The sequence below is a fragment of the Tursiops truncatus genome, chromosome 15 (genome assembly GCF_011762595.2).
Source record: "Tursiops truncatus isolate mTurTru1 chromosome 15, mTurTru1.mat.Y, whole genome shotgun sequence".
Lineage (NCBI taxonomy): Eukaryota > Metazoa > Chordata > Mammalia > Artiodactyla > Delphinidae > Tursiops > Tursiops truncatus.
This window is the reverse complement of record NC_047048.1, coordinates 22,329,706-22,348,090: the sequence shown is the minus strand read 5'-3', so window position 1 is coordinate 22,348,090 and position 18,385 is coordinate 22,329,706. Positions and strand designations below refer to the sequence as shown.

Genomic DNA, 18,385 nt, shown 5'->3' with positions numbered 1-18,385 from the left:
CCAATTGTTTTCTTGATTCTCCTCTACCTCTCTGGATACTCGTGCTCTATCATTATCATTATCATTGTCATCATAATTATTCTCTTCCTCCAGCTGTCCTTGAAAATGCTGGTAGGTCCCATTTTTCTTGTCACTCCACAGACTTTCCCTGGGAGGTGTCAAGTTATCTCATGGTTTCAAGTACCATCCACAGGCTGGTGAGTTCCAAATCTCTATCTCCCTCCCTGACCACTCCCTTGAACTTCAGATCCGCCTACCCAAATGCTTGCTGGACTTCTCCACTTGGACTGAGATGCTCGAGGCACCGTGAACCTTAGCAGGTCCAAATCCTAACTCATCAATTCCCAGAGATCTCACCCTACTCGTTATAACCTATCTTAACCAATGGTACCACTGCTCACCTGGTCACCCGAGCTGGAAATCTGGCTCCTTCCTTTCTCCCTCAGCCTCACGTTTCCAATAATCATCAATCTTTCAGATATTCCTGAACCTGTCCTTCCTCCTCATCCCCACGTCATCAGTCTTAATTCAGGCCACCATCATCTCTTAGGAGGGTGATTTTAACAGCTGCCTAATGGGTCTCCCTGCTTTCGTTCTTGTCCCCTTTGATTCTGTTATCTCCCTGCAGCCAGAGGCCACAGTGTCACCTCTCAGCAATATGTCCTACCCCACACACACTAGGCTTCCTGGGATCTGACCCCTGTTCACAGCTCCCATCTCATGTACAGATTTTCCCCACATGCTCTATGCGCCAGCCTATTTGTGGTTCTCTGAACTCTTCCCCCTCCACACCTTTCCATGCGCTATTCCCTCTGCCTGGATTACTCTGTGCCCAGCCTCCTACTGCTTAGCATTCAGGTTTGCCTCTTCCAGGAAGTCCTCCCTAAATTCCCCAGACTTGCTTGTGCTACTCTTCTGTGCTACTAGGCCTCTCTGGGCTGATTACGGTCACACTCAATTACCCACTAACGTATCTGTCTCCCTCTGAAGGCCCTAAGATCTTTGTGGACTTGGATCCTGTCTTGGCAGTTCTAATTAGCACCTAGTAAGTACTTGCTGGGTAAACAAATGGACAGAAATCACGGTATGTATGCTCAAGACCCTTTCCTGTGTGTAATGCCTCACACTTATGGTGCCCAAGTCTCACTGAGAGCTTGGTGGAAAGACACAAGTTCCCGCCTCAGGGCCTCTGCACTTGCTGGCCCACTGCCTGTAATGTTCTTCCTCAGATATCTCCCTGGTTCATTTTCTTACTTCTCTCAGTTTCGGCTTATCAGAGAGACCTTCCTCAAGCATCCTATGTAAAATAACACCCTCATTGCCTTATTACCCTCATTTCCCACCCCCTCCCTTCTGAGTGCTTGTTACCACCTGACATATCACAGAGCTATTGTTTACATGTTTCCCCCTTTAAACATAAGCTCCTTACCAGCAAGGGCTCTGTTTTGATCACTGTCAGTTTCCCTGCTGCCTATAAAAGCGTCCGGCCTTGAATTTATGCTCAAAATCTCTGTTGAATATTGAGTTGAATAACTATCTGATAGCAAGCAAAAAAGGAAAGAAAGGGCTTCCCTGGCGGCGCAGTGGTTGAGAGTCCGCCTGCCGATGCAGGGGACACGGGTTCGTGCCCCGGTCCGGGAAGATCTCAGATGCCGTGGAGCGGCTGGGCCCATCAGCCGTGGCCGCTGAGCCTGCGCGTCCGGAGCCTGTGCTCCGCAACGGGAGAGGCCACAACAGTGAGAGGCTCGCGTACCGCAAAAAAAGAGAAAGAAAAATAAAGGAAAGGAAAAGGAAAGGAACAGAGGGACAAAAGGATAGATTCTGATGTGCTTTTTCCTCCTGGCTCTTGCCTTTGGCCCTTGTTTTTGTTTTTCTTTATGTTCTCTTGTACCTGAATCAAAGTATAGATGATTCTGCACATGTCTAGCCAGGCCCATCTGACCATGGACGTCCTCCCACGTAAAGCTCTTACATAAAGGCAGCAGGCATGGGGATTCAGTGCGTGTCTGCGTGTGATAAGAGGTTCCTTAACTTGAGATATGCTGTCCCCACAGTCCCCAGTTTGCTGATACACACGTGTGGTTTTCCCTGGGATCAGAGGTTCTAATAATGGGTCAGGGCCTTGGTCTCTCCTGAATGCCATGGCTGGGGTCCATCCAGGGAAGCAGCTGGCATCAAGGTGGACATTTCCCATCGGCATCAGCTTCCTTTGGTCCACTGGTCAAAGAAGTCCAGAGCCCCTTGGGATATCCAGGTCTCCTGGGCAGCCTCTGGCTGTGTGTGCAAGGAGCCTCCTGAAGGCCCCCCTTGCAAAGCATCCCCCCTCAGTGGGGTTAGTGGTCCGCCTTCTGCTTCTGCTGCCTAGTCCCTGTAAACAGGTCTACATCTTCTACATTGGGAGGGAGAAGTGCAAAGGATGGAGGGGTCCCGAGGACGTGCCAGGTACGTCACCTATAAGGATTGTGAGACTCCAGAAGGCAGGGGCTGTGTCTATCTTATTCACGTCTGTCTTTCCCCAGCACCTAGCACAGTGCCTGGCATATATTAGGTGCTCAAAGAAATTTTTCTGGAAAACTGAATGAACCCTGTGAGGGTATCACTATTATCCCCATTATGCAGAAGCAGCAGCCCCCTGTTATACCCTCCATTTCTGCAGTGCCTGACACACTTATCATTACTTGTTCAAGTTCTTTTTCCCCTGCCAAACCTTAAGCTCCAGGAGGGCAGGGCTTGTTCTCTGCTGTATCCCCAGCAGCTAGCACAGTGCCTGGCGCATAGTAAGTGATCAGCAAATATTTCTTGACTGACTGACTGAATGGATAGATAGATGGATGAAGCTCAGAGACATTGTGTATTTTATTTAAGCTCACAGAACTAGAGTTGGACCCAGTCTCAGTGACCAGACCATGAAGTCCATGACGGCAGGGATGGAGTCTGGTTTTTCTCATCATAGGATCCGTAGCACCACGGACAGTGCCTACATAGAGCGGGTGCCCAATAAATACTTATTGAGTGAATAAATGACTCACAGACTGAACTTTTCAAAATTATTATTTTGTAACACTATTTAAGGAGATAGGGGCCTCATGTACAGACATATCACAAGTCCCATTTTGAGAGAAGGCAGCATTTAAAGACACAAGCTGTTTTTTGGTAGCAAGGATTAAAGGGGAGAAAACAGGAGCAGAGTGACTGAAATGTGGCCTCCTTTCTCTGTGAGTAGAGTGCTAGCCTGCATCGCCTCACCAGTCAGTAGGAAGCGAGTTGGTAGCCACAGAGCACAGGGTTTCCAGCCACGGATCACTGAGACATCTGGGTCAAGGTGGCCGACAGAAGCAGAGGCAACCAGACCTTCAGGAGCCCTGAAAGGAAAGTAATTACAGGGCTGCTGCTAGCACTGATGTGCACATTTTATGTGCAAAACTAACATGAACTGCTTCCTCTAAACTGACCAATAGGAAAGGACACCCTCTCTGGGCTGATCAGTTAGAAAAAGGAAGCTTTCTCTTTATCTGTCCTGAAAACCAATTAGAAAAAGGTGCCCTCCCAGGTGGGCCAATCTGAAAAGGGCAGGCTTTCCGCAGGCACTAGCCTTGGTATCCCCTCAAAAGGGCACTTACTCAACCTTGGTGCCCTTGAGGGATATTCGCAAAGGGTAAGCCTCTTGGGGATACCTTGACTCTCCAGCTCTGAGCTCACTGATACTGGGATGAACTAGCTCAGGTCAAATACTAGGTTGGTGTAACAACCTGCTCGGATCTAGGTGCCAGGAGCCAAGCAGGACACGAGTTACACGGATTCACTTTTCGTCCAGATTTTCAGTCAATTCAGTGGCCATAAAAATCAAGGGCCGTGAAAATGCTACCGGTCCCCGGCCTTTGTGGTCAGAGGAGCAGAGAAGCAGAAAAACAGCGTTTCTTGTTTTTCTGCTGTGTTCATCCCGGCACTAGGCATCCTGAAAAAGGTGGCAGAGATGAGCCTTGAGGCTTCAGGAAGTGCCCACGGTTCAGATCTAGAGTGGGTGCTTGTTCACTGTGTACAGGTGTGTAACAAGCGAGTATGTATCTGTATATACAGATATGCACACATGCAGCTACAGCTGTCATGCACCTCTGTGTGTGAATGTGAATAAGTGCACGTGACCTCGTGTGTGTGTGAACGTCTGGGTGACGTCTGTTCTTGTGCACCTGTCTGTGCGTGCCTGCGTCCATGCACACTGTTGTGGGACAGCATGGCTATGTGCGCAGCCCCAGGTCCAAGACTTTCCGTAAGTGCCCTCACCTCTTCAGAGCTCAGCTCGAGCAGGCCAGGTACTCCAGCATACCCTGGGCCCACAGATAAAAGCCCCAGAGGAAGGTTCTGGTGCAAGTCCCTGTGCAAAGAGGACCTGAACTTACCCGAGCTACTGGGAGCAGCCCTTGAGACTGTGGCCTGGCTCCCTGTGGGAGGAAACAGAAGGATCAGTGCAGGGGAAGCCTGGGTGAAGCCCCTTCCATCTGCTCTTCCTTGCAGCTAGAGTGGTCTTTTTGAAATCCCAATCTGATCATGTCACTCCCCTGCTTTGGACCCCTCAGGGGCTGCCAGCTACTTTCAAGAGAAAGGCCCAAAACCTTAGCAAGAACCACATGTCAATTATATTTCAATTAAAAGGAGGGGAAGGGGGAGGAAGGGGGAGGGGGAGGAGGAGGAGGGGGAGGGGAGGAGGAGGGGGAAGGGGAAGGGGAGGGGGAGGAGGAGGAGAAGAAAGAGAAGAAGTACTTTAAGGACTCACATGGTTTGGTCCCCAACCTGCATCAGCTCACCCTCCTCCTTCCAGCCTGCCTGGCTTTATCCCAGTTACTCTAGCACGGTAGGCTCCCTCCTGCCACAGGCCCTTTGCCCATGCTCTACTCTCTCCCTAGGATTCCTCCCTCTCCTCTGCTTCTCCTGACCCCTCTTAGTTAATCCCTTCTCAATTTCCAAACCTCAGCTCCATTCTTCCCCAACCCTCCTCACTAGGTCTTCTCCCCCTGCCGTAAGAGCTCAGAGTTCCTGATCCATTTTCGTGACTGCACTTATCGCAACTGCAGAGATACATGATTATTTGAATGATGTCTCCCCTCCTGGTCCGTAAGTGCCACATGAGCCAGCCTCGTACCTGTTGCTGCTCATCCTGAGACCCTAGCCACTAGCACAAGGCCTGGCACAAGGCAGGCATGAGAAGCCAGCTGTGCAATGAATGAATGAATGAGAACCGGCAAGAGGAAGGCAGCTTATAGTCTACCTCGCCTCGCAGGATTTACTTGCTCCAGTTCTTCAGACCCCAGTAAGACCCCAAGTGCCAGGTTCTGTCACCCCTCCTCACCTCCAGAGAACATTTCTTGCCAGGAATGTGGGGAAGGGAGGGGCCCTCTTACCTTTCCGTGTGATGGGACCCAAGTTGAGGACACGGGTTTGGTCTATGAAGCCCCCCCTGCGGAATCTGGTCTCGGAGCAGGTCTGCAGGGAGAGGGTGACAAAGAAACCTTTCCACAAGGGAGACTGAATGTGGCCCTGCCAGGGGGAGTGGGCTACACCCTTCACAGGAGCAACCTCCTGCCTCAGGCCGGGACTTGAGGATGGTAGAGGCAGGGGTTGTTAGGAGATCGGTATACGTGGGCTCATGTCCCAGCTCTCCCATATGTTAGATGTATGATCTTAGGAAAGTCACTGAGCCTCTGCGCCTCTCTCCCCATATAGAAAAAGGGACTGGTAAAATACCTCCTTCCCAGAGCCGCTGTGAAGTATTAAAAAGTTTACACACATAAGTCGCACTCAGTGCTTAAAAATGTCAGTTTCTGTTATTAGAACACAAGCTTGCAGGTAAGCCAGAGGTCCTGTTGCACTGCCCTGACCCCACCTGACTTCCCCACAGCCTAGGTCTCCTGCCCGGCTACAGCAGCCTCATCTTATTGCTCTGTCTACCCCTGTACTAAAACAGAAACATGTCTATATGTTTTCTTTGAACCTGTGGCCAAATGTCTTCGGTTATGGGAGCTGGGCGTGGCGGAGGACGTGGTGAGCAGGCTGAGGGAGGGGAGGTGACTCACAGGTTTGCACTTTTCATTCACGGTGTCACAGAGGTACACTTCACAGTGCAGGTAGACCAGGTCATAGTTTCCAGCAAAACGGAACATCTGGACGGAAAAGCGCCCCTGAGGGGACTCCCCATTCTCCTCCACTTGGATGGTTGAGTCCTCCGTGAGTGGACATCTGGGAAGTTTACGTCATATAACATGGTTGGTTAAGCAAACACTCTGGGGCCAGACTTCCTGGATTTAAATCTCACTCCACCACTTATTAGCTGTGTGACCGTGGGCCATTTACTTAACCTTTCTGAGCTTGTTTCCCTATCTACGTAGGAGGAATAATCATTGTAGCCCACACCATAAGATAGTTGCAAGGATTAAATGAGTTAAAATTACAAAGTACTTATTACAGCATGTGACGTACAATAGGTGATACATATATATGATTCTAAAGTAAAAATGTCATCGGTACAGAGCTGCCACCATCCTAAAGTCAGCACTTCCTGATTTCCCAGGAAATGGCATGCAGGAATCATTACCTACCATTTATTGGCTGTTCACTGGTGCCTGGTGTTAATTTTAACAGTGGAAACGTCTGAGCACTGAGAGCCACTGACCAAATGGGAGTGTGTGTGCTCATCTACACACATACACAACGCACCCGAACACATGGATAGAAACTCAAAACCGCACGTTCGGAGACTCCCACGGGTGCTGGGCTGGAGCAGTACTCTCGGCAGGCAGATCAGGTACCCTGTCTGCCCTTTCACACGATCTGCTCAAAATGGATTTAGAAAAGGGGCTGAAGGCTGATTGCATAGGAGAAGCGAGAAAGGAACTTCTGGGGGTGGTGTTCACTCTGCTCTGTGTCCCCTACAATTCAGATCCGACTTCGCTTGGCAAAATGAAAGCCCGGAGGTTAAGGGGACCCACCTCATGAAAGGCAGAGAGAGTGGCACCCAGCACTGCCCTCGGCAGCCCCAGGCACCCAACCCAAGCAAGGCACCTACGTGTCTCCTCTAGCTGCCCATGGTCTCCCCAACTTGTCTCCTCTTTACACACCCCGTGATATTCTGAGCCTCTCACAGACTGGCGGTCCTCAGCCCAGCTCCCACCCATGCCGTGGCAGAAACCCAGGGCCACAGCCAGCATTTCTTCATGCTTCTTTTTCAAAACTTTCCAAGCTTCCCACAATGTACATGCTCTACCTTTATACTCAGACAAAAAAAAAAAAGCTTAAAAACTCCCTGCATGGTAGGTTTTATTTATGCCTATTTCACATATGAGAACATGAATATCCAGAGAGCTGAGCTGACTTGTGTCTCAAACTAAGAAATAGCAAAATCAAGATATGAACCCCAAGTGTCCATGATGCCCCAATCGAGGTCATGCCAGCATTTTCCAAATTTCAGTTCTTTTTTTGCCTTATCCAGAAACCGTCTCCATGAATGCTTTCCTGTTTCCCAATATCTGTATTATTATTTTACATTATTATAGTATTATTACTATTTTTCTTTAAATCTACACACCGTTTTACTGAAATACATCTATTTTTTAGAAGATCACAACCACAAATAGCAAACCGGTATTAGTTGCCATATATAAAACGTGACCATACTAATAAATATAAAGTAAAACAGTGCTATTACATTTTACTTAGACACTGTTGACTGGAAAAGGCCCCAAACAGACTTCTACTCTCCTTTCTTTTCGTTGCAAAGGGAGATTAGCAAATAACAGAAGTGTGAGCCTCAGATGAGCACCCGGCTGAGACTTCCCCCTTGATTTGACCATGCAGATTCTAAGAGAACTGAAACAGAAATAGGTCAGGGTCTCCTGGGAGTGCTCTCTCTGATTGTTCTATTAAAATGGCAAATGCCCTCCCCTTTTCCTGCTTAGGTTTTTTTTTCCATAGCCCTTTCATCATTAATTTGCATGCCATGGATGTCACTTTTGTTTAATTGTTGGTCTCCCTGCTTAGAATATCAGCTATATGGGGGCAGAGATTTTTGTCCCTTGTATTCACTGTTATTCACACAGCCTGGCACACGTAAACTTCCAAAAATATCTGTTCAATTTATGAATGAAACTGTGAGCTACTTTCTCACAGTGTGGTTCATGGTTCTCTAATGCACTTGAGCCAAAAGCAGCCCATCTGTGTCCTGCCTGTTTCAGTTGGCCCTTGGCTAACCGTACCTTCACTGCACTCCTCCCAGCCAAGTGCCAGCCTGCTCCTGCCTGGGGCCTGCCTCTCCATCAGGTTTCTCATCCTTTTCTGAGTCCTGGACCCCCTCCACCATCTGGTGAAGCCCATGCTTCCCTCCTCAAAAATAATGCCTTAAATGCATAAACTAAATTACATAAGATTATAAAGAAAACCAATTAAACATAGCTCTTAAAATATTAAAACTTTTGATACATGCATTATATATTTACATATCTATTATATAAATGTATATATATTTACAAGTGCATGGATTTGATATTACATCAAATAATATCTAGTAGAAGTTCTAATACTATAGTAACTAAAAAGCATGATGTGTGCAAATGTTTTCATATGTCCTGCTAATATTTCTGTGGTTTCTTGCCTATATCATAAGGAATGGCAATGCTAAACTTCAGCTAGAGGTGAATGAATATAAAAATGTACTTTGTACCCATCCAAGTCCAAAGACCCTCCCTGCTCCCAAATTCCATCCATGGGCCTTACCTGTCCTGGATGATGAAGTACTTCAAGGGGTCTGTGGCATTGCTGCTGGGTGTGGCATAGCAGTTGGTCATCAGCAGTGCAAACCGGGACAAGTCGCCCCCATCCAGCATGGTGCCCACATAGAGAAACGCCTCGGTGGACAGGGTCACGGAGGAGCCTTGGTAGGGCTGCACGTAGGCAGGGCTCTGGAAGAGCGCCATCCACACGGTGAACGTTCCGGTCCCACCCATGCTGATGTTTAGGGCGCTGCGGGAGGAGAGGGGCTGGTGAGAGAACCAGAGCTGAGAACAACAACAGACAGGTCATCCCTTCTGGTCTGCATTCCTAAGCAGGTCCTGCCAGTTACTTGCATTTTTATCCAGCAATAGGACTGGAACCCACCAACCATTGCTCTGTAAACTACACACAGGTCACTTAGGGATCTTGGTGAAATGCCGGTTCTGGTTCTGTAGGTTTGGGGTGGGGCTCAGGGTTCTGCTTTTCTAATGAGCTCCCGGGTGATGCTGCCGCTTCTGATCCATAGACCGTATTTTCTGTAACATGTCCACCCCCTCAGGTGTGGCCCCTGCGTTCAAGAAGGGCCGCGAGCACTTTCTCTAGGGAATCACCGAGATTCCGTTTTTGGTCTTAATCCAGAACAGTTTAAAAAGATGGGCTATGAGTCCTACAGGCCTTAGTCAGAGTTCTGGCTCCACCTACAGCAGAAGATTGGGGGTTGTAAAATGGGTTATTTTAAATCACATTAAAAACAGCCACACTGACGTAGACTCCATGGGATTATCCTACAAAGGACACTGAAAGACTGATGCCCGAGGAAATGGGGTACATGAGGAATAGTCATGTGGAAGTCCATTTCAGAGGTGAGAATGGGGTTATTGGTTTGGACTTGGTTAGACTGGAATGAGATTTCTAGCTCAAGCCAGAGAGAGATCTGCATACAGATGTGTTGTTCCCTGCAACCTACCAGGCCTGGGACATGGCCACGTTGCTCCAGGGCACTGCTTGGCCAGGTGATGCTCCACACAAAGGCAGACAATGAGTAACTGTCTTCCTTCAAGTCAGCCAAGCACCCTCATCAGTGCCCAGTGTCCTTCCCCAAGTCTGGTTGGCCCAGGGAACATGTGACCGTGGGCAAGCTTCAAAGAAAAGGTCATGGTAGAGTGGGGACTCTATGCCTGACGGCCTGGGTTTGAATCCCAGCTCTGTCATTTACTAGCCTCTACAACTTTGGACAATTTACTAAACCTTCTTTGACCTTCAATTTCCATATCTGTATAATGGGAATAATAATAATACTTACACCTCCTGGGGTGCGCTAAGCTTTCAATGAGATGTTCCATGTGGAGCACTTAGCACAATGCCTGACATATGGTCAGCTCTCAGTAAACACTTGTTATTATTACAACTATTATTTTTTTCCAGTATCAGCTTCATTGGCTTGTGATTCATCCTATTCAGAGATTTTCAAGTTTATTCAGCAACAGGATCCTTTTATTTTTTTAAATAATAAAACTGATAAAGATGTGGTACATATATATACAAAGGAATACTACTCAGCTATAAAAAAGGAGGAAATAATGCCATTTGCAGCAATATGGATGCAACTACAGATTATCATACTAAGTGAAGTAAGTCAGAAGGAGAAAGACAAATACCATATGATATCACTTATATGTGGAATCTAAAATATGACACAAATGAACCTATCTATGAAACAGAAACAGACTCACGGACATAGAGTACAGACTTGTGGTTGCCAAGACTCACGGACATAGAGAACAGACTTGTGAGGGGGTTGGGGAGGGATGGAGTGGGAGGCTGGGGTTAGCAGATGTAAGCTTTATATACAGAATGGATAAACAACAAGGTCCTACGGTAGAGCACAGGGAACTGTATTCAATATCCTATGATAAACATAATGGACACAACATTGTAAATCAACTATACTTCAATTTAAAAAATAGGAAAAAAATAAAACCTCATGTGGCCCTCAACGTGGGTGGAAGTTTTCTGGTTCCCACCCCTAAATCACCTCGTTAAAGACCCTCACACTCCAAGAAGCATAAATTGTAAACCCCTCTTTATTCAAACTCCTTCCATTTACAGAGAAAGAAACTGAGGTCCAGATATGGGGTACAATTTGCCCAGTCCCATAGCAGGTCTGAACTGAGACCTCTCCCTCCTTTCCTCTGGTCCAACCACCCTACCCCTCTGATAAGCCAGGGACCCTAACATCGGTTTCACCTCTGCAGAGCACTTTTGTGCTTCTAAGAAAGTCGAGCATTGCCAAACCCATTTCACATATGAGAAGACTGACACTCGGAGTGGGCCATCAACTTCCCAAAGCCATCTGTGGGATGGAGCCAGGATTTGAAAGCAGCCCCCAGACTTCCTAGCTGGGCTCCTTAGGGGCTCCTTATGGAGTCCAACACTACCTCCCAGCCACCTCCCTCCACCCAGCTTCTTATGGGCGGCAGTTGACAGGGAAGCTAAGGGCCTGGTGCCTAAGGGGTTGTGGGGTGGAGCCGGCCAGGGACGTTGGGGACCCTCTCTGGCCGCACCTGACCATTGGCTGCAGGGAGGTCTTCAGGCTGACTTTCATGTCCAGGGGATAGGAGCACGCGAAGTTGATTTTGATGTTGCGGTCACGGATGATGAGCTCATCTGCCAGGTAGAGAGTGTTGCTGTATGTGGCATGAGTTTCATTCCTCTGTGTTAGGGTGGGGAGGTGGGGGGAGGGAGGGTGGAAAAGGGGCATAGAATCTGAGTAAGATTCAGAGCCAAAGGTGTTGAAACTGCCCTCCCAGTTTCCGTGAGCACGACTCATGTGCTAGCCCCCTCCCTCGCCCCAGCTAAACGCTCATATTGCATCATTGCACTGACCATGCAATGACCCTAAGAGGCAAGGCAAGCACCTCCCTGCCTCTTGAAAGGAGACAGAAGTTCATGGGAACTGCATGACTTGCCCCTGGTCCAGGGGCTCTAACAAGCCTGGACTCTTCCCATCACCCCATGCTTCCTCTCGCAAACACTACAAAGACTGAAAACCACGTACCGAGTCATCATTAATGGTGGAACTTCAAAAAACCATATCTGGCAAATGACAATTTTTTCCTTGTTTCTTTTGTCCTCTTTCTTTTTCTTTTGGGGGAAGAGGGAGAGGGGAGGAAGCAGAGCCCACTCACACAAGTGTTTACCTCTGGGTCCCTTTGGAGGATGCTTCTATAGCTGAGGTCCTGGGTCTACAAACATCAGTGATGCAGACCCTGCCTCCCAGGATGGCCAGAGACAAACAGATCTGCTTCTGAACTCAGCGCTGATACCTACTGGCTTAGAATAGTCATTGCACTGTCTGGGCCTTACCTTTCCCATCTGCAAAATGGGGACCTATCACTATGGATCATCCTCTTATTTGCAGCTAACATTTACCGAGCACTTATTATGTGCCAGTCACCGTCCTAATCATTTCACACACATTAACTCCTTTAACCCTCTTAACCCTATGCAGAAGGTACTATTATTACTCCATGTTACAGCTGAGGAAGCTGAGGCACAGCTAGGTTAACTAAGTCACCCAAACTCACACAGCTAGCAAGTGGTAGGGCTAGGCTTGAACCAGGCAGTGCTCTGACCCTGTCCCACGTTGGCCAGAACGTACCGTCATCACCGTCCCACAGGGCCCATCCCTGGCTGGGGTCACCACGGACATCCAGTCCCGGTCGCCCCTCTCAGTGAAGCCCGAGCACTGGCTGTCCCGCAGGTACATGAAGACCTTCTCAAAGCCCAGGCTCTGGACCTGGCACTTGCCCAGGGACAGCTTAATGTCATTGACCCCACATTCCAGCCTGCGCTCCAGGAGGGAGAGATCTGAAATGATTAGAGAAGGCAGGATTGGAGGGAGGTCTGGGACCACAATTCAGGGTACGGTACATCCCCAGGGCCCAGGCCCAGCTAGCCAGGTTGGCCACCAGCTGGGGGTACTCAGACTCGCTTCGGTCTGCCGCTGTGGTCTCCCTTCTGAGAGAGATGGAGACATGAGACTGGATTCCCAGCTCACTGGATGGAGCCACGCGACCAACGACCAGACCATGTTACCCTAAGAGTAGGTTGTATACAAAGAACAGTATTATCTTTGGGTCGTTCACTGCCCAGGCATTAAATAACATTGAATCCCAGGAAAAGAAAACAAAACAACACAACAAGCAAACAAAAAAAGCTAATAAGTTAACTGCAATTTCTTTCCATCCTTTCTACATCAAGGAGACAGTCCTCAATAGCTGCTAATGTTTTCAGTGCCCTACACTTGGTAATTTTCCTTTGAAACAACAGAGCGCAGACCTCTGGCTAAGTATTTGCAGCACATAACAAAATACGGTTGGACTTTTTAAATTGAAGCATTTACACAGCTGCTGAAATTGAATAACTTCCTTTCATCGTATTCATTTTTACTGTTACCGTCTACGTAGGGGTAAGTGTTACTTCCCACAGACAGACACAGCAGTGAACTTCAATGTCCCAAGTTTACTTAAAAGAAGGATGTGACTAAAATCAGGACTGGAATTTGGGAAATACTAGCCTGCTTCAGGCATTATACATATGGGGAAACAGGTTTAGAGATGGCCAGGGCCCAGCTCAGGGTCCTCAGCTGGTCAGTGGAGGGCTGGGCCCAAGAAACTGCAGACTGCGGGCCATGCCTGCATTCTTGTGCTGCAGGAATATGGTTCAGGTAGCCTCGGGCGAACAGGTGGCAGCCACCTGCGTATCCACTGTGGTGCAGGGGGCCTCAGAAAGAAGGCTGGGGGTGAGGTTGTTCCCCAAGCTCTGGGAGCCCAGAGAACTTCTTGCTGGATTAAATGGATGTTACCGGACCGGCTTTCCACTCAGATTGGATAATAAGCATTCCCTGGATCATCCCCACAGGCCCCCAATTCCCACACAGGAATGTGTCCCTCCCCTGGTCGCTGACATTTCTCAGCACCTCCCCTCCTCCCCGCTGGCCTCACCAGTGATGCTGAGGTCCTGTTTGCACTGGCAGTGCCATCTGCCATTATCCGATTTGCAGTCCTCGTCTACACTGCACTCCTCACACGTCCCCTCCACGGAGCCGGGGTCTGCAGGGTTATAGACAGACAATCAACAAAGATGCGCTCCAGTCCCTCGGGGCGCCCACGCGGCCCGGTGGCGGTGGCAGGGAGTCACCCACTCACCTGTGCAGTAAGCCAGATGGCACTCGGGGGGCGCCGTCAGGTTGTAGACATAGTAGCCGCCGGCACAGGCCTTCACCTGGACGAGCGTGTCCCACAGGCAGCAGTGGCCGCTCCAGTGCGCGCAGGCCCTGCGGCTCACGATGCCCTCGCTGCTCGACGGGTGCGTGCCATTGAGCCACATGGGGGCGGCCGTGTTGCAGCGCAGGACGGGCACGCAGGTCTCGGCCAGGCGCACGCCGCCCTGGCCCACGAAGCGGTACCAGCCGGCCACGTCGGAGTCACAGGCGTAGCCCGCGCCGTACTGGGCGCTGCGCCAGTACTCGTCCAGGATACGGTGGGCCTGGCACGGGTCGGCGCACACGAGCGTGTCGCCCTCGTTCACGCAGTCCAGGCCAGGCCCGCAGGAGCCCGGGGAGCACTCACAGTGCCTCCCGTCCCCCCAGTAGCCCGCGGGGCACACGCACGAGTAGTTGCCCTCGCTGTTGACGCAGGAGGCCAGGGTGTGGCAGTGGCTGAGCCCTGGCTCTGCACACTCATCCACGTCCGTGCAGCCGAGCTCGGAGCTCAGGCGGAAGCCTTCGGGGCAGACGCACGTGTAGGAACCTGGGGCGTTCACGCAGCTGCTGGGGGCGGAGCAGTTGTGTGTCCCAGGAGTGGCGCATTCGTCCAGGTCCTCGCACTCGAGGCCGTCGCCAGTGAAGCCCGCCTGGCAGGAGCACGTAGTGGCAGCCCCACCCTCCGAGCAGGTGGCATTGCTGTGACATTCAGAGCAGCTTCCTGCGGACAGAAGAGACCAGACTCAGAGTGGAGGCCGCTAGGCCACTGGTCACCCAGAGACCCTTCCCGTGGCCCTTAGGGTACCCACGTTCTTTAAGACTTAGCTCATAGCCGACCACCTTCGAAAGAAACAAACCAAACTCCCCTGATGGTGTCTAAGCATTGCCTTCAAGCTGTGTCTTCTTTTCAAATGTCCACCTTTCCACCTCCAGAGGAATAATGCAGAGTTCTTGACCTTTGGTAGCACTTAGGTGACCCTGTCACCCCTTCCCCGACTTGGTACATTCTATGCCTTTTGCTCAGATCTCCTTCCCTGCTTCCTCTCTCTATCTGGCAGTGGCAGTCACACTTTGTTCCTCTGTGACAATAATAATAAGATCATATGGAGAAATCCAAACGAACCTTCTGGCCAACGCGGTAACAGTAAAGATAGTGAGCCGTTGTTTATTAAGCACCTAGTATATGCCAGACGCCGGGATAGGCACTTTCTATTCATTAGCTCATTGAATCCTCTCCAATGGCCCTGGGGAATGACTTTTGTATTTGCCCTTATTTTAAAGGTGAGCAAACAAGATTCAGAAGTTTTAAGCCACTTGCTCCACTGGTGAGCAGCAGAGTTAGGACACAAACCGAGGTGGCAGGACCATAGAGTGTGGGCTCTTAACCACGACAACACGATGGTATTTCCTCTCTGTCCCAAAGTACCCCAGCTGGGGATTGTGGGGTGGTGGCCAGCTCCCTTCTCCAAGGAAAAGCTGGAGCAATGTGCAACCCAATGGAATGGTCACTTAAGTGTTAAACGGGAGGTATTTGGGAGCCACCTGGGTGTGTTCACATCTCCTGTGTGGTTGAATATGTTCTTGACCTTCCAGTGAAGTGCCGGGGGCCTTAGTGATGTTCTAGACTTTAGTCTCTCAATATGTGATCCAAGGACCACAGCAGCAGCATTATCTGGGAGCTTGTTAGAATGCAGAGTCTCAGGCCCCACTCTGGACTTACTGAATCAGAATCTGCATTTTAGTAAAATTCCTGGGTGAGTCCTATGTACATTATAGAGTAAGAAATGAATTTAGAATAAAGACTGTACAGATCCCAAGCATAATAGGAGAGGGATCGAAACCGCCTCTGCTAACATGGGCACTGCTCACTGTACGCACACAGCACTTACTCGCTGCCGAGGTGTCAGAGACTGCAGCTATGACGACCCAAGAGGTCACCACCACTACCATCCACATTAAGGTCGAAGAGAAGAGCCACTTCATCTTTTCTGCTCTTCTCAGCTACTTCTGGTCTGGGGAGACTTTCCCAAAGGCAAGGAAAGTTTGGCCTCTTGGGGTTTCCAACTTGTCCTTGACACCTGAAGTCCTGTGAACAGAGACGGATGGGATAAACACATGATTTAACTTCCAGCCCCACAGTTGGGAGGAGTACTTTGGTTGTGCACTGCGTAAGTCCAGGAGATGCCATTTATGTGAACCACAAAAAGTGTGTATTGCTGTGGCCCTTGCTTTGGTGGGGTTTTCCTCTCTGTGGCTCTACTCTTAACTCCCACTCACATCCCAGCATCAGCTTCCCCAGTTTCAGCGCATTTGGAAGAACCAAATCTCTCATCTGGAGCAGGAACCAGCAAGACGGGGGAGTGTTCTGGACTCACCATCTTACTGGAGGCAGCTTTGGGTCTTAACAGCCAATTCCTAATCCCCTGATGGGAAACTTTGAACTTGCCCAGATACGTTTATTCATTCAACAAACATTTATTGAGTAGTTACTATGTGCCAAACAGGGAACTATGCACCAAGGTGACAGACAAAGTCCCTGACTTCATGCAGCTCACATATTGTAAAGAAGTGGCTTGAGATAAGCAACTTGAGAGGTGATTAACCTTCGTAATGTATTTTAATGTTTCCAGAGTGCTCACTTATTATTTCACCCACCTGGCAAAATAATCTACTATTACCCCAATTTTTACAGCCGCAAAATAGCGTAGCATGGTGGTTAAATATGTGGGATCTGGAGCCTGCAACCAGGATTCAAATCCCTATTTTACCAATCACTATGATTGGTAAACTCATAGTGTAACACTGGGCGATGTATTTCAATTCGCTAAGACTTAGTTTCCTCATCTATGAAATAGAGATCAGTGCTTGCACAAATTGAGTGACGACACTGCATCGGGCTCACTGTGAAGAAGTCCCCTGTCGTCAAAGAACCTGTGACCTAGAAAAGTGTTTTGCAAGCCTTTGAGACAATGATCTGCTATAAGGAAATTAGTTTATGCCATGACCCAGTACAGCTCCTTGTACACACACACACACACACACACACACACACACACACACACACGCACATGCACATGTGAAACGAATGTTTTATAAAACAATTCTTACCATTACGGTGTGCATTCCTTGATGACATATTCTATTGTATTTAATTAAAATAAAATTCTGAATGTAATCCACAAATGGTTTCATGATCCACTAATAGGTTGTGACCTATAGTTTGGCTAATAACCGCCTGCCTATTGTGGTCCAGGGATTAACTGAGATGAGATGTGCAAAGCAGGCTCAGAGCAGATACTCTTGTTCACTGCTGTATACCCCACTGCCTGGCACATAGTAGCCACTTCACTAATAGGAATTGAATGAATGAAAAAATTGTTATTAGGGAAGCACAGGCTGAAAGAGAGGGGGATTGACTTACCAAAGCTCACGAAGCCAATGGTCAGCAGAGTGAGGACTCAACCTAGGTCTGACCCAAGTGTCCAATCTCCTCATTTCTGCTCCCCCCTCCCTCAAACAGAATGGAAATCAGCAGAAGACCAGATGGGGAGAGGTGGCTAGGAGAAGTGAGAGCTGCAGATAGCCTTACCTGAAGCCAGAAAGGTAGAATTAATCCGTTTACAAGTGTGTGCCTCCTATATATATATATATATATATATATATATATATATATATACACACACATTTGCCCCCGACTGGCACTCTCTCCACCAGTTATTCTCTGGTTCTATTTCTTGATTGTTTTCCTGGGGGGTGGAATACTTTCTCCCTTTGGCACAGTGTTTTCCTTTCCTAGGCTGTGAGGTGGTTGTTATTCTTTTTCCTAATTGGTAGAGACCCCAAATGATTGACATTGGGGGTCACACTTGTGCCCACAGTTACAAGCCCTCTGTTTTGCACCTTTTGGAATCAAGAGATTCCTTAGTTAGAAATTAACTGGGAAAACAGTGCCAGGTTACTGGGCTTGTTCTTGGTCACTCAAAAGGACGAGGTGGAGCCAGGCAGAGGTCAGAATCTGAAGCCAGGCTGCGCCAGGAGAAAAGGGTGTTCATTGCCCATACTGGGACACGTACCTGTGGTCACTCGGGTTCCAAAGCACACTGCATCCTCGTGGGCTAAGCCAGCTCCCCGGGGGTCCAGATGGGGGCAGGAAAGGAGCTGAGAATGGCTGAAGGTCAGAGCCAGAAGATAACTCAGACATCGTTGGACCAGACTCACTTTATGAATGAAGAAATCTGAATTCCCACAAAGGAAGGTTCCTTGGGAGGTGGATAACTTTGTGATTGAACAAACTAACTTTGGAGTCAGTCCATCTGAATCCTCATCAGCCATTGCTGTGTGCCAGTAGGCTCATTTCTTTCC

The 18,385-nt window shown here is 48.9% G+C and overlaps 1 protein-coding gene across 1 annotated transcript; it reads right to left on the bottom strand.

Moving 5' to 3' along the window:
- Nucleotides 1-3,300: 3,300 nt before the first annotated feature.
- UMOD (uromodulin) lies at nt 3,301-16,006 on the bottom strand. The gene is made up of 10 exons (XM_033840237.2): nt 15,913-16,006; nt 13,968-14,744; nt 13,764-13,871; nt 12,419-12,627; nt 11,322-11,470; nt 8,761-9,006; nt 6,069-6,231; nt 5,397-5,478; nt 4,398-4,439; nt 3,301-3,362 (listed from the first exon to the last, which is right to left on the bottom strand). Exons 1-10 carry the CDS (start codon nt 16,004-16,006, stop codon nt 3,301-3,303), a joined length of 1,932 nt encoding a protein of 643 aa, XP_033696128.1.
- Between the last annotated feature and the right edge of the window lie 2,379 nt (nt 16,007-18,385).